The sequence below is a fragment of the Rhincodon typus genome, chromosome 18 (genome assembly GCF_021869965.1).
Source record: "Rhincodon typus isolate 14 chromosome 18, sRhiTyp1.1, whole genome shotgun sequence".
Classification (NCBI taxonomy): domain Eukaryota; kingdom Metazoa; phylum Chordata; class Chondrichthyes; order Orectolobiformes; family Rhincodontidae; genus Rhincodon; species Rhincodon typus.
In genome coordinates, this window is record NC_063349.1 from 46902195 (window position 1) to 46927194 (window position 25000).

General features: G+C 40.6%; 2 protein-coding genes across 7 annotated transcripts in view; one reads left to right on the top strand and one right to left on the bottom strand.

Annotated features, from left to right (window-relative positions):
- The window catches only part of poc1b (POC1 centriolar protein B), a 122426-nt gene that overhangs the window by 4987 nt on the left and 92439 nt on the right, over window positions 1-25000 (top strand). The window lies entirely within an intron of this gene.
- Window positions 787-21851, bottom strand: LOC125485348 (plasma membrane calcium-transporting ATPase 1-like). Its single transcript, XM_048607689.1, has 2 exons — window positions 21446-21851; window positions 787-879 (listed from the first exon to the last, which is right to left on the bottom strand). Exons 1-2 carry the CDS (start codon window positions 21642-21644, stop codon window positions 839-841), a joined length of 240 nt encoding a protein of 79 aa, XP_048463646.1. The 5' UTR covers window positions 21645-21851; the 3' UTR covers window positions 787-838.

Sequence of the window (25000 nt, forward strand, 5' to 3'; positions counted from 1 at the left end):
ACCAGTTACTAGAGCCAGAGGAGATTCAAAGCAACTTTCTCAGCTTTCAAGTTATATTGAACAAGTTTATATCAAACAATATTATGTAATTCAATTCCAGTAGAAGCAACAGAACTTGTAACATCGGAATCTGCATCATTGCATGGTTTAGATTGTCCCAAACTAATTTAGGACAGAAATGGTAATGACCAAAAGGACAGTTTCTTTCACTGAAGTGCTTGAGACATCCATAAGTGGCAAATGTAGGCCATTTAGCCCGTTAAATCTGTGTCATCAATGAGATCATAATTGTTCTGATAATCCTCAACTTTTTTTTTTGCTTTTGCCCCACAACCGTTCATTCCCTCGCTGGAAAAAAAAAATTGTCCATTGCAGCCTTGAATACACTTAGTCAGGCAGCCTCAAAAGCCCTCTGCTTTAATGTATGAGACAGATACACTACTTAGAAGAAATTCCTCAGTCTTAAGTAGAGATCCCTTATTCCAAATTATGCCCTCTGGTCCTAGCCTCTCAAGGGAAAATTAATCTTTCCATGTCTACCTTAAGTCTAAGAATCTTGACTGTTTCAAGAAGATCACCACTCATTCTTCTTTATTTCAAGTATAGGACCAACATACTGAATGTCTCCTTCCAAGAGAGTCCCTCCATACCTGTAATCAGCTTAAATGAACCTTCTCTGGACTGCATCCAAAAGGCAGTACATCCTTCCCTAGGAATGGGACCCAAAACAGTTTATAGTAACCCTGTTGTGGTCTGACTAGTGCCTTGTATAGTTTTGGCAACCTGACCTTTTATATCCCATTCCTTTTGAAGGCCAACATCCAACTAGTCTTCCTTATTACCGGAATTTGGATTTTAGCTTTGAGTCATCCAGTTGTCCTGAAAGCGCAAAGAAAATTTTGCATTTTATTTTTGAATATGGACAGCAGGTAATCATATAGAAGAAAAAGAAATAACTTTTTGGCATGGACAGAAGAAATTGAGAGGGCCTCTACCACCTTAACATTATCAGAAGCAAGAGCTGAATCATCTATTAAAAAGGGAGCTTGTGCTCCACTCAATATTTTCCTCTAAACTCAGAGGTTCATATTAGCACCAGAAATCCTTCTAATCATGAAATCAAGTGAAACTTAAATACTCATTAAAAAAAGAAGTTATACAGCAATATACCATGGGTGACTTGCATCTTCACTCAGATTATAGTAGTCAGAATGGCAGAGGTAACCATGAGAAAGAATTAGTGTTTTCAGGAAAGTTTCCTAGAATCTTGGGGATCCAACCAAGGATTAGGCTATTTTGAATCTGGTCATGTGTTATGAGGCAAGTTTAATAAAATGTCAATAAAAGTTCAGCTTGGAAACAGTGACCATAATATGGCAGAGGGGGAAGAACTTGGGTCAGAAACAACTGTGCTAAACCTAAACATGGGTAATTACAAACAAGAGTACAGCTGACAAATGGGTTGGAAAAGGAGTTTAATAGCAATACAGTTAAGAAAAAATGGCAGATGTTTAAGAAAATAGTTCTGGCACAAAGGAAGATACATCAGCCAACGTTAATAAGGATGGCAGAAAATTAAAAGAGGAACATGAGGATATAGACAGGCTGATGCACTTGGGCAGGACAAACGAGGTAAGGGAATTATATAGTGAATGGTAGGTCACTGAGAAGCACAAAACAGTGGGACCTTGGTGAACACGTACACTGGTCTCTTATAAAGGGCACACGGTATTTTATTTTATGTCACGACAGTTTTACATCAAGGATGTCATGCTGGAATTGTACAAAAAGTTGGTCAGGCTACGTTTAGAGTACAGAGTGCTCTAGAATCTACTTTATGGAAGGGATGAGATAGCACTGCAAAAGGTGCAGGAGACTGACCAGGATGTTACCTGGACTAGAATGTTTCAGCTACGGAGAGAGATAAGACAGAGTGAGGTTAGTTTCCCTAGAGAAGAGGGGATTGAAAAGGGGGCATTATTAAGATGCATAAAAATTATGAAGGGCACAGAAAGGCTAGACATGAAGAAACTTTTCCCCTTGGTAGAGGGGGAAGTGACAAAGAGGCACTGATTTAAAGAAGAGGTTGGAGGAAATATAAAGAGCCTTTTTCAGAACATAGTGGGAAACTCTGCCTGTTTTTAAAAACATGGCAGAGGCAGAAACCCTTACAACGTTTGAGTATTTAGATGCACACTTACAACATCAAGGTTATAGGCTAAGTGCTGGAAAAACAGGATTGGAATAGATGGGCAATTGTTTTTTGATCACTGCAGACATGGGCCAAAGGGGGTTTTTCCTCTGTTGTAGATCTATGACAATGTGACAAAAAAGTGGTAAACTAGAGGATTGGGAAAAATGAAAAAAAAAACAAACAAACAGCTTTGAGGGTAGACTTTCAACTAACAAAATGACTACAAAAGCTTTTCTCTCTTTTTTTAAAGAAACTTAAGTGAATAAGCTGCTTAGAGAACCAGAAAACGGCAAAGGAATTGTAAAGAAATACTTTACATCAGTCTTTAGAGAAGGCAGCATTAATAGCATGCCAAAATTACTAAATCATAGGGCAAAAAGGAAGAGAAGAAATAAATACAATGACCATCATTAGAAAAATAAGTTAGTGTTAGGGTAACTACTGGGGCTAAAGATTGATGGCCACTTTCAAGTGCAAGGAGAAACAGGTAATATACGCTGGCCCGGTCAGTAATGTTGACATCCCATGAATGAAAGGAAACTATAGAGATAGTGGGTGCACTAGTGGTAATATTCAAGAATCCTCAAAATTTGAAAAAGTTCTAGAGGATTGGTGAACTGCTCATACAACACTAAGAAAAAAAAAGTGACCCAAAGAACAGATTATAGGCCAGTTAGTATGACATCTTTCAAGAAATTGTTTATCTACAAGGATGTAGTAGCATAGCATTTAGAAATACACAATATGGTCAAGCAGAATCAGCATGGCTTCACGAAGGAAAAAAAATCACGATTAACAAATTTACTAGAATTCTTTGAGGTGGCACCAAGCAGAATCGATAAAAAGGGGAAGCTGTGGATATAATATCTTTAGATTTTCAGGAGGCATTTCTGAAGGAACCACAATAGGCTACTTAAGAGCCCACAGCGTTGCCAGAAGCAAGTTAGCGTGGATAGAGGATTAGTTAACAGAGTTGGGACTTGGGCAGAAATTGCTGGCAAAGCTCAGGTCTGGCAATATCTGTGGTGATAAATCAGTTAATGCTTTGGGTCAAATGACTCTTCCTCAGAGCTGGTGGTAGCTAGGAAATATTGGTTTATGTGCAGGGGAGAAGGGTGTGAGGAGTAAGTGATAGGTGGGGATAAAGCCCAAACAGAAGAGGAGATGGACGAGAGGGTAGGTGAGGACAAGGAGGTGCTTATCACTGTCGTGGGAGGGAAGAGAAAGGGTGAGGGCCAAAGTGCACGAGAAGGGTTGGACCCGGCTGGGAGCCTCCAAAATGTCCACCTCCTTCCTCAAGGAAGGATTCTCCAGCACGGTTGACAGTGCCCTCAGCTAGGTCCAATCCAACTCCTGCACTTCAGCCCTCACCCTTCCTCCCTCCTGCAAAAGGGTTCCCCCCCCTTGTCCTCACCTACCATCCCACCACCAACCACAAATCAAGAATCATTAGTTGCCATTTCCACCACCTGCAGCGAGATGCCACAACCAGACATTTCCCTTTCCCTCGTCAGCCTTCTGCAGAGACTGCTCCCTCAAGGACACCCTGACCCACTCTTCCTTCACTCCCAACACTATTCTCCCAACCTCCACAGCCTCATGGCACCCTCCCCCGCAACCGCAGAAGGGTTGACACTTGTCCATTTACTTCCTCCAGCCTCAGCACTTTACCACATTAGTCTACTGCATTTGCTGCTCACAGATTGCATGAAGTCCAGTCATTCTCTACGTTGGGGGAAAAAAGCCTAGACTGGGTGAACATTTTGCAGAACACCTATGTTCTGTCTACAGAAGATCCAGAGCTTCCAGTTGCCTGACACTTCAACACACCACCCCTGTTCCCTGGCAAATATTTGTCTCAAGTTGGCTGCAGTGCTCCAGCAAAGCTCAGCGCAAGCCAGAAGAACAGCACCTCATTTTCCATTTGAGCACCCTGCAGCCTTCTGGACTTAAGTTTAACAACTTAGGGCTTGAGCTCTCCCACATCCTTACTCCAAATGCCACACACCAGGCCTTATCAGTCTGCTTTTTACATACTACCCACTGCTGGCCACTAACAGTCCCCATTAATTTCTATTCACCCTCCTAACCAGATCATTACTCACCAAGTCTGCCCAACTGTTCTTCTCTTTTGGGCTACCCCCACTTATCATTTACTACTTACTCACTATCTTCTGCATATAGGGAGACATTTCTTAGCTACCGTAAATCCTGAGGAAGGGTCATTTGGCTTGAAACGTTAACTGATTTCTCTCCACAGGTGCTGCCAGACCTGCTCAGATTTTCCAGCAATGTTTGATTTACAGCACCAGCAGTCCTTCTGGTTTTTAGTTGGATTAAGGGACCACTTCAGGATGGACTAGTGATAGTCTTTTTGAATTATTAAATCAAGACCCAGGTAACGTCCTGGAGACATGAGTTTGAATCCTGCTCCAGCAGATAGTGAAATTTCAATTAAAAAACTGGAATAAAAAAAGTCTAAATGACCATAACTCCACTGTCAAATGTTAGAAAAATCCATCTGGTTCACTAGTGTCCATAGGTGGGAAGGAAACTGCCATCCTTACCTGGTCTGGCCTACATGTGACTCCAGACCCACAGCAATGTGGGTGACTCTCAACCGCCCTCTGGGAAATTAGGGATGGGCAATGAATGCTGGCCTGGCCAGTGATGTGCTCAGCTTTGAGTGAATTAAGTGCCACAGGAAGCAGTGCGGGGGCCATAATTTATTTACAACATATAAAATGGTAGCGTCCATAAGCCCATTGGACTATAGGTGGTGATTTAACCTGAGAAAAACCAGACCTCATGAGGGGAGAGATGGAGTCATCCTTTAATGGCAAATCCAGCTGGTGGCATCATTCTGCACTATAAATTGACTATCCAACGAAATGAGCTAACTGATCCCCTTACAGTACGTATTGATGACTGTGATGAGGATTACGGATGACAAAAATAGTGGGGAGGCAAGTGCTAAGGATGACAGTCTGCACAGGAATATAGACAGGTTAAGTGAGTGGACTAAAACTTGACAGATGGAACATAATGCAGGGGGAAATGAGGTTGATGAACTTTGGCAAGAGGAGCAGAAGGCAATAGAACAAGGGGGATTTATAGAATCCCAGAATCCCTTCGGTAGAAAGAAGTCTGCACTGATCCCTCCAACAGCATTCCATCCAGACCCAGCACCCCCACCCTCTCCCTGTAATCCCACCATTTACCATGGCTAATCCACCTAGCCTGCTTGTCCTTGGACTGGAGGAGGAAACTGGAGTGCTTGTGGAAACCCAGACATAGGGAGAACATGCAAACCCCACACTGGCAGTCACCCAAGGCTGGAATCAAACCCAGGTCCCTAGCATTGCTGCCTCAGTGCCAATTGCCGAGCTGTCATGCTGCACAAGGTTTTGGAAATCCTTGATCAGGAATCACCAAAAATAAACTAGCATCCTAGTTCAACAGGTAATAGGCAAGTGGAATTTTAGCCTTAATTATTTCAAAAGGAGTGGAGTATAAAAGCATGGAAGTCTTGCGAAAACTGCAAAATCACTAGTCAGACCAAAGTTGGAATACTGAACAATTCTGGGCCCCTTTCCCAAGGAAAATATATTGGCATTGGAGGCAGTCCAAAGGCAGTTCACTAGGCTGATACTGGGTATGGAGGGACTGTCTGATGAGGGGTTCAGTAGGTTGGGTCTATACTCATTGGAATTAAGAATGAAAGGTAACCTTTTTGAAGCACACAAGATTCTAAATGGATTTGACCGGGTAAGTGTGGAAAGGTTGTTTCCTCTTATATTGGAGTCTAGGACCAGGACAAATCAGAATAAAGGGTTGCATGTTTAGAAGGATGAAGTATTTTTTAATTCCAGAAAGTAGTAAACCTGTGCAATTCTTAGACAGTTGTCAAGGCTGGTGTTAAGTATAATAAAAAGATAGATTTTTCATCTGTAGGGGGAGAAAGGGTTAAGGAAAGGCAGGAAAGGGGTAGAGGATCATCAGATCATCCATGATATCATTAAATGGCATAGCAGATTCAGTGAGCTGAATGGTCTATTTCTGCTCCTACATCTTTATGGTCTTCTTTAGCTACCTTAAATTTTCAGGTGCAGTTCAGGATTGGACTGCTTTGGAATCAAGGCATCCAGGTAACAGGATTTTTGACCCGATTTCCTGAAATTTCTGTTAAGATAAATGAAAAATGAAGTGGATTCTGTATAGGTTTATGCAATAGCATCATGGGTAGTCCATTAGCTATATTGGTCCTGCTGTGCACACTATTAAGCTGTTACCACAATTAAAAGTGAAAGCTGTTTGCCCCAGATAGCAAAAAGGGCAAAGATGATTGGGGAAAGATTCATGGTGAAATTACATAACCCAAATGCAAATTGAATGCTGTTCCAATCAGGAATAAATGAAATGAACTTTGATACTTATAGTACCTTTTCCAATTTATGGAAATTCTCCATTTTTAAATAGAATTTTGATGCAGAATGCTCTAGTACTACATAATTTTCGGAATCAGAATTCCTACTGTATTTGGAAGCAGCCATTTGGCCCATTGAGTCCATACTAACTTCTGAATAGGATCTGCCCAGACCCACCCACCCTCCCTACCCTATCCCTGTAACCTTCCATTTCCCATGGCTAATCCTTGTCTGCACATCTTTAGACACTGAGCAATTGCGCATGGCCAGCCCACCTAACCCACACATCTTTGGGTTATGGAGAGAAAACCAGAGCACCCAAAGGAAACTTACAGACAAGGAGAACATGCAACCCCCATACAGACAGTTGCCAGAGGGTAGAAATGAACTTCGATGCCTGATGCTGTGAGACAAGAGTGCTAAGCAGAGCCACAAATTGGAAACTATTGGAAATTTTAAAAGTTTGTAATGCTCAGTCAAGGTAGTAAATCCAAAGTATTGTTATGTATTCATTCCCCATTTGAGCTACCACAGACTGATGCACAAGTATGGCTGTTTCTAGCAGGAGAGGAGATGCAGCCAAATATTCCAGGAGATTAGTCCTGGCATGGACAGAGGAAAGAATCATTGGAACAGACTATTACTGGTGGTAATGTCAAGGAACTCTCCAGATTTTAAGCAAAGTGCCTAGAGACACTGTTCAAAGTTACTACGGAACAAACCAGGGATACTGGAACCCAATGGAAACAGTGGGCTGTTCAATAAATGGACTGCACTTCTGAACTGAGATAGGTAAAAGTTAGAAAAGCCATTTTCTGAAATTGCTAGAACTTAATGTACATAAAAGTACCCTCAAGAAGTGTTGTTGCCAAATTAGCAAGGGAAACAACTGGTAGAAGCCAGTGTTTAGGTAAGAGACCTGGTACAGCATATTCAAACTAATTTCAAGTTGAAAAATGGGTTTAACATTGGATTGAAGCCAGAATGGTGAAGACATGCTTTTATTAAAGTGATTTATTTGGTTAGGTGCATTAAAAACCCCAATGTTGCTTCATGGTTGAACCATGAAATTCCAGCAATTTTGTCTGTTTTCCACCTTGGAAAGTGAGGTAAGGGAAGCCTTGCTTTTTAGACTGGACCAAAACATCCAATTCACCCGATAGAGGCTTTAAGAGGTTATTTCGTCCTTTTTTTTTTGGAGAAGTTGTATAGCAGAAGTAGAGAGCAGTCTACTAAAACCAGTATAATAAACAGCTTGAGGTCTTGAGTTTTTTTTTTAAAAAAGTTGGAACAATAGAAGCAGCCTGGATGGGTGTGGCCAGCTCAGACCAGGGTTTCTAGGTTTTAGTTTTTAGGTTTAGATTTAAGTAGTTGCTGTTGTGGGCTTAAAGTGGAAGCTATTTTTCCCCCCTCAATTACAGTCAAAAGCTGGGAGCTTTCTTCCTAGGCTGCTAGATTGCATGCGAGACAAAATCTGTTTTTCCTGAACTTGTCCTTTTGCCAAAGGGTGTGTTTATGGGATGTTACATATTGGAAGTTTATTAATAATAGTTACTGTATCTATTAAGTTTTCCAATAGCTAAGCTTTAAAAATTCCTCTTTGGTTGTATTTTAATTAGTGTTTAAGCAAAATGTTTTTTGCTTAATGATGAGTAGTTTGACCAGTTGCATTGCATCTGGAACATGGCACTTTACATTTGCTATAAGAAAAAAGTAGGGTTTAGACTACCTTATAATATTGAGGGGGTGGTGTGGTCTGGTCCATAACAAATTAGGGGCTCGTCAAGATCAAAATCTCTAATTCCAGGTTGGGTTTAAGATTACTACAAACGCAGCAAGCGGTAGGTGTTAGTGTCTTTCGTTTTGGGTGTTGAAATCAATTGGTGTAGAGTCTATGCCTTGCGTGCTAAATGGCCCTCAGTCACTAAAAAGTTTTCTGGGGAGGTGGAAGAACTCACTATGGGAGTTTTACTGAAAGTCAGCAAGGCAAAGCTGTCGGAATTAGCTAACCAGCTGCAGTTCAGATTGCCTTTGTCTGCACAAGGGGAGGTAATTGCTGCAATAGCTCCACATTTACGATTGCCTACAAATGCCATTGGTATCTTTGGAAACAAGTATTCAATTGCAAATGAAGCTGCTTAAACATAAAATGAAACAATTTGAATTACCATTAAAAAGAGGCAAAAGAAAGAAAATAGCCCTAGCAGAGGAAAAAGAATAAAAAAGGAGGAATTAGAGAGGAAAGTCAACTTAGAAAGGACATTGAAAATAAATCAAACATAGGATGACCTTGAGATGATTTTGGAGTCCAAAAATTCATTCTGAAGTAGTGAGAACTCTCCTGTTGAAGAGCAGAGGGTTAAAACTGCAAGATCAGCAGCTGAAATGGCCAATGATTTGTGAACCAACTCAAAGTTTGGCTTCTGACATCAGTCTGTGAAGGTTAGAAATTGGGGATAGAAATCCTCAGATGGTTAGGGAAAAGGAAATCTCATTGAAAATAAAGATAAGATAATCCTACCATAAAGTAAACAAAGGAAACTCAATGGTTTGGTTTTTGGGGGGGCGGGGGCGCGCGGAGAAGAGAAGAGAGAAGTAAAAAAGCTCAGGTGTTTTCACAGCAATAAAGTTGGCCACATGCAGTTACAGTATGAGTGGTTTAGTAAAGGCACAGGAAGACAGACGTAGGAAAACTGGATAAGCCACTGAGTTTTGAAGAGAAGGAAAAGACTGTAGAAGCTAAAAAGCTGCACTAGAATGCACAACCTGATTAGGGGTTGATTGAGAAGGAAAGGTCCAAGTCTCCTCGGATTTTCTTGTGAGGGTAAAGTTAACTTGTGTACACCAGCAAGAAAAGATAAAGAAATTAAAATTGAGATACGAGAGCATCTCTGTCTTTATGGAGAGATAAGATACATGCAATTCAGAAGGACTATTGCCAGAAGTGGTAATGTGGGATTCGTGGTGAGATGACAAGTGCTCCATTATATAAATGGAAGTCGGAGTGTCCGGTGACAAGTAGAGAAATGGCGGTAGAGTACTGGAAAAACTCTCGGCTGCAGGAATACAATTTGTCCGTGTTAACGATTAGCTGGACCACAAGAGGGAGTGATCCCTCCTGTGGTTGAAAAGCCGGTGGAACATCAGGTAACTGGGGTCTTACAGGTATATCCTGGGATTTTTCCTGACTGCAATAACAAGGTCACAAAGCCACAAGCTGTGGGAATTGGTACTTGCTGACCATAGGGGATAAGTCTACTAGATTTCCAGATGGCACTCTATTATGCAAGATCATGGCTAAAGAGAATTGTAGAAGAGTTACTCAAATTTATCACTAGATATGGACTACCCACAGAAAAATCTAACTTTTGATCCGATTGTACATCAAAAAAATTCAGGGAAGTGGTAGATAGCTTAGGTATAAAACAATTCAAATCCACTGCATATATCCAGAATCACAGGGAACATTATAACAGTGGCAAACTTTAAAGACCGTGTTGAGAGCTTATAATAAGACTATCCAGATGATTGGGATGAAAGAATTCCATTTGTACTTTTTGCAATTAGGGTTGCACCAAATTCAGTCTTTCTGAATTAGTTTTTGGGCATGTGGCAAGAGGACCACTGAAAATCAGTTGAGTAATTGGTGAGTCAGAGCTCAGATGCCACACATTTGAGCTGTATTTAATCTTTCCCTAAGATTTGACAGTGTCGGAGAGTTGGCTAGACAGCATTTAAAATTAGCACAGCACATGATGAAACAGGAAGCATAAGAGAATTTTAAAAAAAAAACACAATTTTTGCTAGTGGAGAGAAAGTTAGTGTTACTTCCAGTCGTAGGTGAACCTTTAAAAGTAAACTTGTGGACCAAATCGAAAGGAGATTGGAGGGAGGCGAATTATTTCATAAGAATACCAGATAGAAAGAAATCTGTCATGCGAATATGCTGAAAAAGTATTTTGAAAGGAGAGGAAAACAAAAAAGGAAAATGCTACTGGTTACAGTGAAGAACCAAATTCAGAATCATCTGAACTGGACATTCCTCAAATTAAGTTGGACAGTGAGGAAGTTCTTAATCTAATTAGTTCTACTAATCTAATTATGCACAATATAGCTATAGGAAATGCTGTACCAATTAAGCAATATATCCTTATAGACTAGACCCTCAAAAGTTGGCACAGGTTCAAATAGAGACCAAACGCATGCTCAAAGACAACATAACCGAAGTGAACTACAGCAACAGGAGTTCACCCATAGTCAATGGTGCCAAAACCAGATGGTACTCAACAACTGTGTTGATTATTGCAAAGTCAATACAGTTACAAAACACAAATCATATCCTACTCCATGTTTGGAAGACTGTATTACAAGCAACATATATTTAAGTTGGACTTGGGAGGATTCTGCCAGGTACCTTCATGCACAAGATAATTTTGGCTTGAGACACCAAAATAGACTGTACAATTTGAAGTCAAACATTTTTCATGCCAAATGGTAGTGACATTTCAAAGACTAACCAATAAAGTCATTTCTGGATTACCCATTTGTGTGGTGTACACAGACAACCTGGTGATTTTTAGGCACATGAAAGGAACATTTGCAGCACCTATCTGAATTATTCGATCAACTTTGGCAGGCAGGCTTGGTGATAAACCTAGCTAAGAGCAAGTTTGCAAAAGACCAGGTCATGTTCCTGGGCCATGTTATTGGACATGGACACATGTGAAAACAAAAAGGTTATTGGGGAGTTTTCCCATACCAAAAAGGAGGTTAGTGCTACTATTCTCGGAATTGAGTGATTTTTACTTAGAAGTTCATACCAAATTTTAGCAGTGTGGTTGCTCCTGACTGACTTGAAGTGCAGAAAATTTCAGTGGACAGAGGACTATCAGAAGGCATGAGCCTGAAGGCTGTGTTAACCACTTCTAATGATGCAAAGTCATTCAAAGTAGCTATCAATTCAAGTGATGTGGGTATTGGTGCTGTACTCTTACAGGACGAGGAGAAGATAGAAAGACCTATTGGGTATTTTTCCAGAAAATTCAAGGATCAACAAATATTCCACGATAGAGAAAGAAATCTTGAGCCTGGTGTTGCAGTTACTGGCAATATAAACATTAACGTTGTAATGTGTCCGAGACACTTGCGTATACTGATCATAACCCCTTAAAAAGTTTGGGAGAAATTTAAAGACAAATTCCTGTTTAGATGGAGCTTATTGCAACCATTCAATTTGAAAACTATACATGTGGCAGGATGGAATAACACAATTGCCACGTTATCAAAGCCATGACAAAGAAAGATGGAGGCGTCAGTGGCATAAATAGACAGACTGACCGACTCCTAACCATATAAACATTCACTATGTATCTATGTAACGTAGATGTGCTGCAGTGTACTATTTAAACATGAAGCTATCTTTGTATATTATTGGGTCATATCAGGGTGGGGGAGTGGTCACCTGTGGAGTGAAAGTGGTGCAACAATGCCATGGCCTTAGCATGTTATTTTGTCCTGGTTTGTTTAATAGTTGTAGTAATAGAAGCACTTCAATTACAGCTAAAAGCTGGGTGTTCTCTTCCTAGGCTGTTAGATTGCATGTTATCTTTTTGCCAAAGGGTGTTTATGGGATGTTACTATATTGGAACAGTTGATTAGTAATAATTAGTGTATTCTTACTTTTTCCAATAGTTAGGTTATTTGAAATTGCTCTCTTGGGTTGCATTTTCACTACTGTTTAACTGAATTGTGTTTTGCTTAGGAGTAGTTTGACCAGTTGCATTGCATCTAGAACACAGCACTTTACATTGGTCTTAAAAAGAGAAAAAAGATTGGGTATAGGCTACCTTAATATATTTTGAGGGGTGTGGGGTCTGGTCCATAACACTAGCTTGAATTCATTTTGGAAGGTTGAATTTGACTGCAGAATACAAGGTTAACGGCAGGATTCTCAGCAGTGTGGAGGAACAGAGGGATCTTGGGGTCCACGTCCATAGATCCCTCAAAGTTGCGAACCAAGTTGATAGGGTTGCAAAGAAGATGTATGGTGTGTTGGCTTTCATTGGCAGGGGGATTGCGTTTAAGAGCCACGAGGTTATGCCGCAGCTGTACAAGACTCTGGTTAGACCACACTTGGAATATTGCGTTCAGTTCTGGTCACCTCATTATAGGAAGGATGTGGAAGCTTTAGAGAGGGTGCAGAGGAGATTTACCAGGATGCTGCCTGGACTGGAGGGCAGGTCTTATGAGGAAAAGTTGAGGGAGCTAGGGCTTTATTCATTAGAAAAAAGGAGGATGAGAGGGGACTTGATAGGGCATAGACAGTGAATGGCCAGAGACTTTTTCTCAGGGTGGAAATGACTTACGAGGGGACATAATTTTAAGGTGATTGGAGGAAGGTATAGGGGAGATGTCAGTGGTAGGTTCTTCAGAGTGATGGGCGCGTGGAATGCACTGCCGGCAGTGGTAGTGGAGTCAGATACTTGAGACTTTTAAGCAACATAGGCATATGGAGGATAGTAAAGTGTAGGGTATGCAGGGTAGATTGATCTTAGTAGGATAATGGGTCGGCACAACAGTGGGCCAAAGGGCCTGTACTGTGCTGTACTGTTCTATGTATGCTTTTCAAAAGGGGATCGGTATTGTCTATGACAACAGATGAAACTACTTTACATAAAAGCACGTTTGAGTGATGTTGTAGTAGTGGTACTAAGCCTTAAAATTCTGCATGCCTGCAAGACTACTTAAATGATTATAAATGCATATTTGTATACATGTAAATTAATCAATATGCAAAATGAAATATAATCTAGCTGGGTATTGATAGCGGTCATTTATTCTATTTAGTTAACTAACCTAGATCAAAAGCACATACAGATTTATGTAATTGCATGTGATGATTAGAGGGAGGCAGTGGCCTAGTGGTATTATTGCTGGACTGTTAATCCAGAGACCCAGATAACATTATGGGGACCCAAGTTCAAATCTCACCACGGCAGATGGTGGAATTGGAATTCAATAAAATATCTGGAATTAAGGATCTAAAGATGACCATGAATCCATTGTCGATTGTGAGGAAAAACTTCAGGGAAGGAACCTGCCATCCTTACCTGGTCTGGCCTACAAGTGACTCCAGACCCAAAGCAATGTGGTTGAATCAACTGCCCTCTGGGCAATAAATGCTGCTTAGCCAGTGACACCCTCATCCCATGAATGAATAAAGAAAAAGTATTTGCCATGTGCCAATTTTGTAACTAAAAACAGTACATTTTTGCATTAACATATGAAAAAAGTGCATTTATGTAGAGCTTTTTTTCAGTACCAGATCTCAAAAGCATTTATAGCCCTGTTCTCTACGTTGCACAATGGGATCATTTACATTCATCCGAGGACATCACTTTAACACTATCCAGAAGACAGCACCTCCAATCCTGTCAGAGATAGCAAGAGCTGCAGATGCTGGAGGAACACAGCGGGCCAGGCGGCAAAGGAGCAGGAAAGTTGACGTTTCGGGTTTGACCCTTCAGAAATCTAACCAAAACGTCAACTTTCCTGCTCCTCTGATGCTGCCTGGCCTGCCGTGTTCCTCCGGCTCCTCAATGTGCTGCCTCAGTACTGCACTGGTGTGTCAGACTTAGTTTTGTGGTCAAGTCCCAGACTAGGGCCTGAACCTATAACTTTACATTTCAGAAGCCACAGTCCTACTGCCCAAGCTACAGATGACACTGAAAAGTCAAGGCTCACATATTCAATTCTACTTTAAATTTGAGAGCCACGAGATGTGTATTTGAAATATTCCTGTTCAGATAACATGATTAGGCTACATTAGAAAAGCTCTTCAAATAGTTTACAAAGTAAATGGCCTCAAAACTCCAATGTTAGTCTGAACTTAATGTTGGTTTTGCAACAGAGAACACTCACTTTAGAAAACCCAAAAATGCACGGGAAATGCAATCAAATTCTAGTGAATGCTTTCCTAGATTCAAAATGTAGTTGTTCAACCCGTATATCTAAACAACCAGGGGCTCTCTCTAAAACTCAGCAGAAATCAGGAATCATAGTACAATATTTTTAAAGTGCTCTAAAATGCTTTTAAAGTACTGCTTAGTTTCAAACCTTCAAACTTTTCTAGTTATTTTAAGGATATACATATAATTGCACTCTTTTGCTTGGGCAAAGTGAGGATAGATGGCAAGTTTCAAAACACTTGCCCTGAGGCATAAACTTTCAAAGACGTTAATCCTCCACATTAGTAAGTAACTTTATCCAATGAAAAATTGAACTGCGCAGACCAGACAAATATTGTCAGGAACAAAAACAAAGTTGCTGGAAAAGCTCAGGTCTGGCAGCATCTGTGAAGGGAAAAACAGTGAATGTTTTGGGTCCGGTGACCCTTCCTCAGAACTGGTGGCAGCTGGGGTGGGGATTAAACAATAGGATAGAGCCTAAAGAGAGAAGAGCAGCTGGACAAAAATCGATAACGATGAGGCTGGGAGACCGAATAGTTGTTAATGGGAACTATAGCGACTAATAACAGGTAGCATATAACGGCAGGCTGTGGGGTCACAAGGCCTGGTGTGTTGGGTGGGGGTCTGGGACATGGAGAGTTTAGGCCCTAAAATTATTGACCTCAGTAGAGTCCGGAGGGCTGCAGGGTCCCCAAGCAGAAAGTGAGGTGTTGTTCTTATAGCTTGCGTTGACTTTCACTAGAACACTGCAGCAAGCCAGAGACAGACATGTTGACCAGGGAACAGGGTGGTGTGTTAAAGTGGCAGGCAACAGGTAGTTCAGGGTCTTTGAGAGAACGTTGATGCGAGTCACCTAGTCTAAGCATCATTTCCCCAATGTACAGGAGGCCACACTGAGCAGCGAATGCAGTAGACTAGATTCTGGCAAGTGCAGGCGAAGAGTTGCTTCACCTGGAAGGTATGTTTCAGCCCTTGAATACTGGGGAGGAAGGAGGTAAAATGGGTAGGTGTCGCACCTTTGCCAGTTACGGGGGGTGGTGGTGGTGTTAGGGGTGAAGCAAGTGTGGACGAGGGTGTCCTGGAGGGAACAGTCCCTGCAGAAGCTGGACAAGGGAGGGAAGGGGAATAGGTGTCTGATGGCAGCATCTTGCTGGAAGTGGCAGAAATGGCACCTGATCTGGTGGGATGGTAGTTAAGGACATGGGGAACCCTATCACTGTTGCGCAAGGGAAGAGAAGGGGTGAGGGCAGAAGTGCAGGAGATGGGTCGGACCTGGTTGAAGGCCCTGTCGACCACGGAGCTGGGGAAACCTCAGTCGAGGAAGATGGACATTTCAGAGGCTCCCTTGTCGATGTTGGCCTCATCTGAATATATGTGGTGGAGAGACAGGAATTGAGAGAATGGGATGGAGTTTTACAGGAAGTGGGGTGAAAGGATGTGTTGTCAGCTGGTTTGATTACAGCTAGAGAATCAAAAACATGCATACATACATGCATTCTGGCAGGGATGAGTGGGGATTTGGTTGAGTGGAGAATGAATCTGCACTGATTCCAGCTTTGGTTACCCAGCAAGCACCTGCTTGTGCACATAGGTTGGGCAATCAGAATTGCGATGCATTCCCCCAAAACTCTAGCCTGTCAGCAAAAAAACTTTAAATAGTGTGGACAAAATGGCAGATTTCCCCTCATTTAGTAAAGTGACATTCCTAAAAGAGTGAATGGCTTCAAACAAAGGGCATTCACAGAAAAAGCATTTTCACAGCCGCTGAACATGCTTGTTATTATGTAAACCTTAATGCTGTTTTTCTATAATTAAAACATAAGAATGGCAATTGGTACACAGCTGTGTTTTTCAGTTCACCAAATGAAACAAAAATACCATGTATTGCCTGCAAACTTGCAGGCATTCTACTTTTTCCAAACAGTATAAAAAGGGGTATGGGCAGGGGAAAAAATTGTCAATTCCTGACCCAGAATAGACTTAAAATTTGACATGAGCTACTTATACTACAGTAAAGTAGCTGAAAAAGGTTTACATTTCAGCAAGCATTTCATGACCACCCCATTTAGGAAATAACTTTACAGCCAATGCAGTAAGTTTGGTTGCTTACATTTAGCAAATATAGCAGCCAGTGTGTACAGATTAAGCTCCCACAACCAATAACAACAAGTAGATGATCGGTTTGAGATACTGCAAGGGCAAATATTGAACAGTGGAATTCTCTGTAGTTTCCTGGGCAAGTTTGAAATATTTTGATCTTAGGTCAAGAGGAGTAGATAGAATATCTGTTTAAAATCACTCATCTGAAAGATCACCCCCAACCGTGCTGCACACCTTCAGTACCATACCGGAGTGTCTGTATTACTTTGAAATTGTACAACATTCCGTATGTGGTCCCAAAGTCCTAGTCCCATTTATGCCTACTTTTTGCTTCCTAAACATCAACTCTATCCACACTAAAATATTGTCCCCCTCCTTCAACTCAATGAGCCCTAAACTTCCCTAATCCTTAGTGCAGAATTTACCAAATGCTTTAAAAATCCAGCTATTAATTGGTTCACATTTACCCCAATTAATCCTCAAAACAAATCTGTCAAGCATTAAAAGTAGTATGGAGGGTACCAGTGCATGTTCAATTTAGCAGTTTACTGCAAATTTAAACAGAAAAGTACTTCACTTCCTATTTAATAGGAGAAAATTGGTAGAGGGATGAAGCAGCCTGCTGATAACTCAACTTGTGGCCTTAGGTTCACATCTCTAGCCTTCATCTACATCCCAGAAACAGTAAAACATAACATAACAGAAACATAAACCTCTATTAGAATACTGTATTCAGTTCTGGTCTCCCAGCTATAGCAAAGACATTGTTAAACTTGAAAGGGTTCAGAAAAGACTTAGAAATGTTGCCAGGATTGGAGGGTCTGAGCTATAGAGACCTGCTGAATAGGCTAGGACTTTTTTCCGCTGGAGTGCAGGCTGAGGGGTGACCTATAGAGGTTTAGTCAATCAGGAGGGACATGGATAGGGTAAATAGACAAGGTCTTTTCCTCAGCATGGGAGAATCCAAAAACTAGAGGGGGCATAGGCTTAAAAAAAGGAGGGGAAGAGATTTAAAAAGGCACCAGAGGGGCAACATTTTTTACACCAGGGGCAATGCATGTGTGGAACAAGCTGGCAGAGGCAGTGGTGGAGGTGGCTGACACAATTACAACATTTAAAAAGGCATCTGGGTAGGTATATGAAAAGGAAGCATTTAGAGGGGTATGGGCCAAATGCTGGCAGACAGGACTAGATTTATTTAGGATATCTAGTCAGCATGGACAAGTTGGATCGGAGGGGCTGTTTGTGCTGTAGACCCTGACAGAGGTGGATATAACAACCTTGCTGATTCACAACTCTTATAAACTTCAGCAAGGAATCAATAGGTTTCAAAAAGCCAAAAAGAGCATTTAAAAAGTTAGGAGCAGATTGAAGTCTATAAAATTTCTGAAAATTTGAATTTGTGCAGAGACACACAAACTTGGTATAATATGCAAAAAAAAAACCACAGCATTTCTGGTGTGGGAAACAGATGGTGCATTTTTCTACATGGAATACAAGTGTAACCAGAATCAAAGATGAACTCACTTAGACCTACATTAAGCCAGACAAGTGCATGAAGCAAACATTCAAACTCACTGAATTACGTAGGGAGGGTGCAAACAGCCCCTTTGCAAAGATTTGCACTGATCTAGGAGCAGGAAAGTGGAGATCCAACCAAACATGTTGAAGAGATGTCTTGTCTTACACAATCAGAAAGCATATAACCAGTGCATTGCAGCTTTACTGAATACAATGTTCAGTTAAGAACCCAGAAAAACACTAAATGCCATGTCCTGATTAAGATCTACTCAGCCAAAAAGGATCTGCTTTAGTGCATATGGAATTTTTAGCAATTGAACAAAAACAAACAAAAAATAAAATTAAAAACTGGGGAGCCCTAGGGAGGCTCTAGATTTCCCATTTGGAGGGAAGTCACCAGGAGCAAGTCACCAGGCAGATACAGTGCACACTAATAACCCAAATCTGAAAGACTACTTAAAATGGAGAAATGTGTAACCAAATTAGAATCTACTTTTGGAATGTTGAAATGTATGCAGACTTCAAAACGAGTTCAGCTATTGTTTCCCAAAACTGGATTCAAACAAATATTCATTGGGAGGGGCTTGCAATTTGCACCCTCCCCATTATTAATAGGAGAGGCTTTAGACCATAGATCACCCCTCCGTCCATTATTCACGCTCCAACGAAGATAAGAACTCACTGGTTTCAGAAAAATAAATTTTTGCTATTTCCATGGTAGGCACAGGCTGTTGCATAGCCATTGGGAAGAAACCTCTGGTGCTAATTCAACAGGATCGGCTAAAGTGGGAACCAAATCAGTTGATCTTTCAAAAAAAAAAAAAAATTTAAACTTATGATACTACCACTCACTGAATTGAGAGTTTAGATAGATTAAATGGGTACCCAAGTACAACGTTTTCTGGTAATGTTAATTCACTGACACAGGGAACCAGTCAGTCAATGTATCAAGTTGTAGTGATGAACATTAGGGTAGTCTTGTGACACAGACAAGAGACTATTGCATGAACTCTACCATAGTGCAATTTACTATGAATGTGCTGTGGGATAAAGAAATTAACCCTATCCATTATTTGGGAAAAGTTCTTACGAAATGGCAATGCAATAGCTGCATAACATGGAGCAAAGCTTAACAGGCATGAGGGATTTACTAATCCAAGCTTCTGAACTGAAGACATGTTATACAGCAAAATAAACATCAAGCAGAGGTCATGCCCCTCTCCAAGGAAAGGAGTGTTAAGAATTTCAACCAGCAGCACATGATCTAAACAGACAGCAACCTGGAAACAGGACACTTGCCATTTACTCGTCAAAGGCCCATATGATTTGATTTTTTTAAAAAAAAAAAACTGAAGGGGGTTCTCTATTATCAAAAAAACAAAGTTTGAAAGCAATGCAATCTATTTCTGTCCTCCCTCATCTTGGATTCTGTATGCAGCATGGAAACAGACCCTTTGGTCCAATTTGTCCATGCCAACCAAGTAGCCTAAATTAATCTAGCCCCATCTACCAGCATTTGGCCCATATCCCTTTAAAGCCTTTGTATTCTTCATTTACATTTGAAAATCATCTGGATAGGTATTTGCACCAGCCTCCACCACCACATCTGGCAGTTTGTTCCATTCACATCACCCTGTGTGAGAAAAGCTGCCCCTCAGGCCCCTTTTAAATCTTTTCCCCCTCTCACCTTAAAATCTATGCCCTCTAGTTTTAGACACCCCCACCCCAGGGAAAAGACCTTGGATATTCACCCTGTCTATGCCCCTCATGATTTCATAAACCTCTACAAGGTCACCCCTCAGCCTCAGGTCCAGGGAAAATAGCTCCAGCCTATTCAACCTCTCCCTATAGCTCGAATTTTCCAACCCCAGCAACATCCTTGTAAATCTTTTCTGAAAGCTTTCAAGGATCACAACATCTTTACTTTGGCAGGGAAACCAGATTGAATGCAATATTCCAGCAGTGGCCACCCCATTGTCCTGTACAGGTGCAACATGACCTCCCAACTCCTATACCCAATGCACTGATTGATGAAGGCAAGCATAGCAAACAGTCTACTTGTGACTCCACTTTCAAGGAACTACAAAAGTTACACACCAAGGTCTCTGTTCAGCAACACTGCTCAGGGGCCTACCATTTATTGTACAAGTCTTCATTTGCCCTTCTCACCTCGTTTAAAATGAACTCCATCTGCCTCTCCTCAGCCCATTGGTTCATCTGATCAAGATCCCACTGTACTCAATCTTCACTAACACCACCAATTTTGATGTTATCTGCAAGCTTACTAACCATATCTTCTATATTCACAAATATAATAATGTAAACTGATGAAACACAGTGCACCAGCACCAATCCTTGCAGCATTCCACTGGTCATGGGCCTCCAGTCCCAAAAACAACTTGCTAATACCACCCTGCCTCCTACCTTCAAGGAAAGGTTACATCCAATTGGCTAGCTTCCCCTGTATTCCATATGATCTAGCCTTACCAACCAGTCTACCTTGTCTATTTGAACTTCAATAGATTCGACAAGGTCTACCATTCTGCCTTCAAATCTTGTCTCTTCAAAAAAAAAAACAAAAAGTTTGAGTCACAGGATAGACAGGAGGGGTTTTTAAAAAAAAACAAATAGGATCTGAGTGACAGTGGCAATGCCAGCATTTATTATTGCCGATCTCTGCTGCCAACTTATCAAGAGCAGCTAAAGTTCCTTCTTGAATCACTCAGTCCATAGGCTGTAGTTAAACTACATTGCCATATGGGAGGCAATTCCAGGATTTTGACCCAGTGATCTGAACAAATGGCAATGTTTCCAAGTCAGTATATTTAGTGGCTTAGAAGGGAACTCAACTCCCAAATGAAAAAGCAGAAGACCAGTGAAAAATCAGAAGTTTGGTCAGGCCATGCTCATGGATTGCAATGTGCAAATGATTTATATCTTTAAAGTTGACATTCAAAATATCAACATGGATTTTTGCCCATGAGGAGATTTAAGAAAGTGGGCTAGTAAGACCTTCATACTGGTTATACAGCCAAAGCTGTATAACAAGTTAATCTACTCAAAACCTTAAAGACTTTAAAAATGTAACAAAAAGTAAAGTAATTTTCAGAACAAAAAGTTTCAACCTTTAGTTTTTAAACCATTCTTCCAGTAATGGACATTTTCTTGCAAGTTGTTCAGAACTATATGCATTAGAAAAAACCTGTTTGAAGCAGGAAAAGAGTGCAAGAGTTTACCTTCCACAGGTGAAGTTTTCAATCTTGTACAAAGTCCTTCGACATCTCCGTAACACTCTTCTATTTTGTGCACAGCCTCTATAGATCGCAGTTCCATAAGATCACGGAGCTCTTTAAGTGTGCAACCAAACTGCCCTTCATCGTGATCATCTATTGCTTTCCTTGGAAGATACTTCACTGTATTATTCATGTCACCCATGTCTGAAAATCCTTAGTGTAAAATCTTTAAAGGTGGCAAAAAACTTGCAGTAATCCGGCCAAGCTAGATTCCAAATGTGATTCCTCCAGATAACAGTGATCAGTAAAGGAACTGCATATTATCCAACGTGATTACTTAAGAATTCCAATATTTAACCAATGACTTGTTTCCATATTCACTCGTTATGCAATCCTTCAGTTGAAAATCTCTGCAAAAGAAAGTGTGAATTTAGTTAACATTTGTACACAAAGAAACTTAAACCATTTTTAAAAAAGCCTGAGCTTTCATCATTTGACTCATGTGCAATATGACAGAGGCAGCAGATACATAGAGACAAAAGTTCCCCTAAAGGTACTCACCATACTAACTTGGAAATATAACTGTCATTCCTTCACTTATCAAAATCCCAAAATTCCCTCTTATATGGCATTGTGGATCTATCTAGAGCACATGGCCTACTGGATCAAGGAGGCAGTTCACCACAAGGGTGAACAATGCTGGCCCAGTTAGCAGCACCCAAATCCCACAAGTGAGCGAAAAAACAAAACTCCATCACCTGTCTAAAACCAAAGCCTTTCAGGCCCATAATCACTTGTTAATCTATTCAGCATTCTAACAAAAGCTGCCACATTTTTCAAACATAGACATCCTTGTCCAAATCCAACTCAATTGCAATAAAAAGCATTGAATTTGTTGCCAAGTCAGTGAATAAATTCTGTGTCTCAGAATTCGGAGGGGTTCAGACAGGGTTAATAGTAAGTATCTTCTCCCCAAGATGGGGGATTTCAAGACTGGGGCCACATTTAAGATGAGAAGGGAGATTTAAAAAAAAAAGACTGAGGGGCAATTTTTTAAAAATTAGAAACAGAAGAAAAGGTGAGTTTTGTGAGGAAAGAACTTCCAGAGGAAATGGTGGAAGTGGACACAATTACAACAATTAAGACATTTAGATAAATACATGAATAGAAAGACTTAGAAGGATATGAGCCAGGAGCAGGCAGATTAGACTAGTCTAGTTTGGGATTAAGTTTAGCGTGGACTGGTTAGACCAACAGGTGCTTCTGTGCTGTATGGCTCTACAATTCTATAGCAATAGATATCAGAAAAGAAATGTCCACTTGTATAGTGGAAATTTTTAAACTTGCATGATAAAAAGGAGAAAAGCTTGTTCTCACTACAGTAGACTCAAATCACTATGTAACAGAGATAGTAGGAACTGCAGATGCTGGAGAATCCAAGACAACAAGGTGCAGAGCTGGATGAACACAGCAGGCTAAGCAGCATCATAAGAGCAGAAAGGCTGACGTTTCAGGCCTAGATGAAGGGTCTAGGCCCGAAATGTCAGCCTTTCTGCTCAGCCTGCTGTGTTCATCCAGCTCCGCACCTTGTTATCTCATTATGTAACAACCTGGCTGAAAAGCCAATGTTGTTTCTCAGTGTCAATGCAAAATAGCTAGAATTGAGAAAAAAAATTTTCCTCATTGCAGATTCAAAAGCCCTCTGAATGGAGATCTGAATTACCACAAAAAGAGTGTAGTTACATTGTACAAAGGATAGGAGACTGGAGAGTTATAACTTAGCTACTAGGGGCACAATTCAAACATTGCAAAAAAAAGGTGCTCTTCAATTTAAACAAGCCACCAAAAGGAATATTTTAGTAACTGGACATTTTACTACGTAGGATTTCCCTTACAGGGAGCAGCCAAGAAACAGACAGAAAAATGAGTGACCCAGAAAGCCAAGTGAACAAACATTTTGGTTTTCCTCCAAGATTAATATTCATTGGCTACCATGTATAAAAAAGGTCTTTTGGGTTGCACTAGTGCTGCCCATCCTAGATTATGTGCCCCAATGTTTAGCAGTTCATAACTGCTTTGCACTGGCTAGAGTCAACATATCGACAACTACAACACATGCATTTGTCTAAAGATAGAAAATGGATCTCAATTTGTCCACCATTGGAACTGATCCATCTAAATGATTTAACCAAAATCAGGTGAGATATTAGGACACTTTTATTCAAAGAGACACTGAGAAGCACAGAAAAGTGGAGGCATGACTGAAGCAAATTAGACATTGCACTTGGAATTAGTAACTTCTGCAGGTTGTTCTAACTCAAAGTGTAATATAGAATCAAGGTTAAGATTTTGCTGAAAGAAGCATTATTCCAAATCGAATCAAAATATTATGCAGCCACTGTAGTCAACATTCTGGTCACTAAATTTTTAAACCTTCATTCTTAAATTGAGATCCATCTCTTTTCTCCCTCACATTTATATAAACCAAAATTTTTCTGAAAACTGGAGTTCTTAGGAACCCTTGGGGGGGGGGGGGGGGGGGAATAGGACTTTCAGATTCAGTGTTTTATAAATACCTTGGAGTGGATAAAGTCAGTGCAGTGTTGAAACTACAGGCTTGTTTTTAACACCAGCATTTAAGATCTTAAAGGTCCAGTCTCATATGGGCCAAAAGAATGTTCAATTTTTGAAGGGGCTGACAGCACATCTTTCAAGTTTTTTCATTTTCTCAAAGCGATATTGAGCACAACATTGGGTATGCTGCTGGGTGGATACACTTCCAAGAAACTTGCACTTAGTGCCCACAAAAGAAGAGCGACTCAGTGCTGACCCTGTCACTGTTTCCATATGCAATTATTTTTAAATTGTGAAGAGTTTGTGGAGCAACTACCTAATTGTTAAAACATTGAATAACAAAGTTCAAATAGCTCAAGAACATACTTTAGTCTCTTGATATGGTGGACCAGATTTTTGTGTCAGCTGCACATCTTGCTCCTTACCTACACTTAAAACATCCGAAGTCTTGGTAATATCATGACATGTTTAGGTATTGAAATAAGCCCAAAGTAATGCATTAGTAAACCATGTCTGAGATCTTGAGACCAGCTGGCACTGAAGGCAAAAGACAAATTAATTGGAGAACCTCCAGCCGAGTTGGATGGGCAGCAGAAAACTGTCCACAAATTGTCAAGTACAATATAGCTGGTGACAATAGGAAGTTTGGACACCATTGCAACAGATGATCAAAAATAAAAGGGACTAAAGCACTTGAATCACAGCAAAGAGAATTTGAATTTACATCTGGAACAGGTTATACTTGATAAAGACTGACCAGTACTGGTAGAGGTTGCTCGAAATAGAAAACTCCTGAATGGCTGACATACTTCACTTGAAAAGACCAGTTCTTCAAAATTAACTGACAACGTCACAAATCCAATTCATCCACTAAATCCAAAATTTTTTCAATTCAGGTGCAGAATCACTTTTCCAGCTTACAGCAAAAAAAAAAAAGAGGGGAGTGGAATGGATCAGTTAGTCTTTGGAGAGTTAAATTGAAAG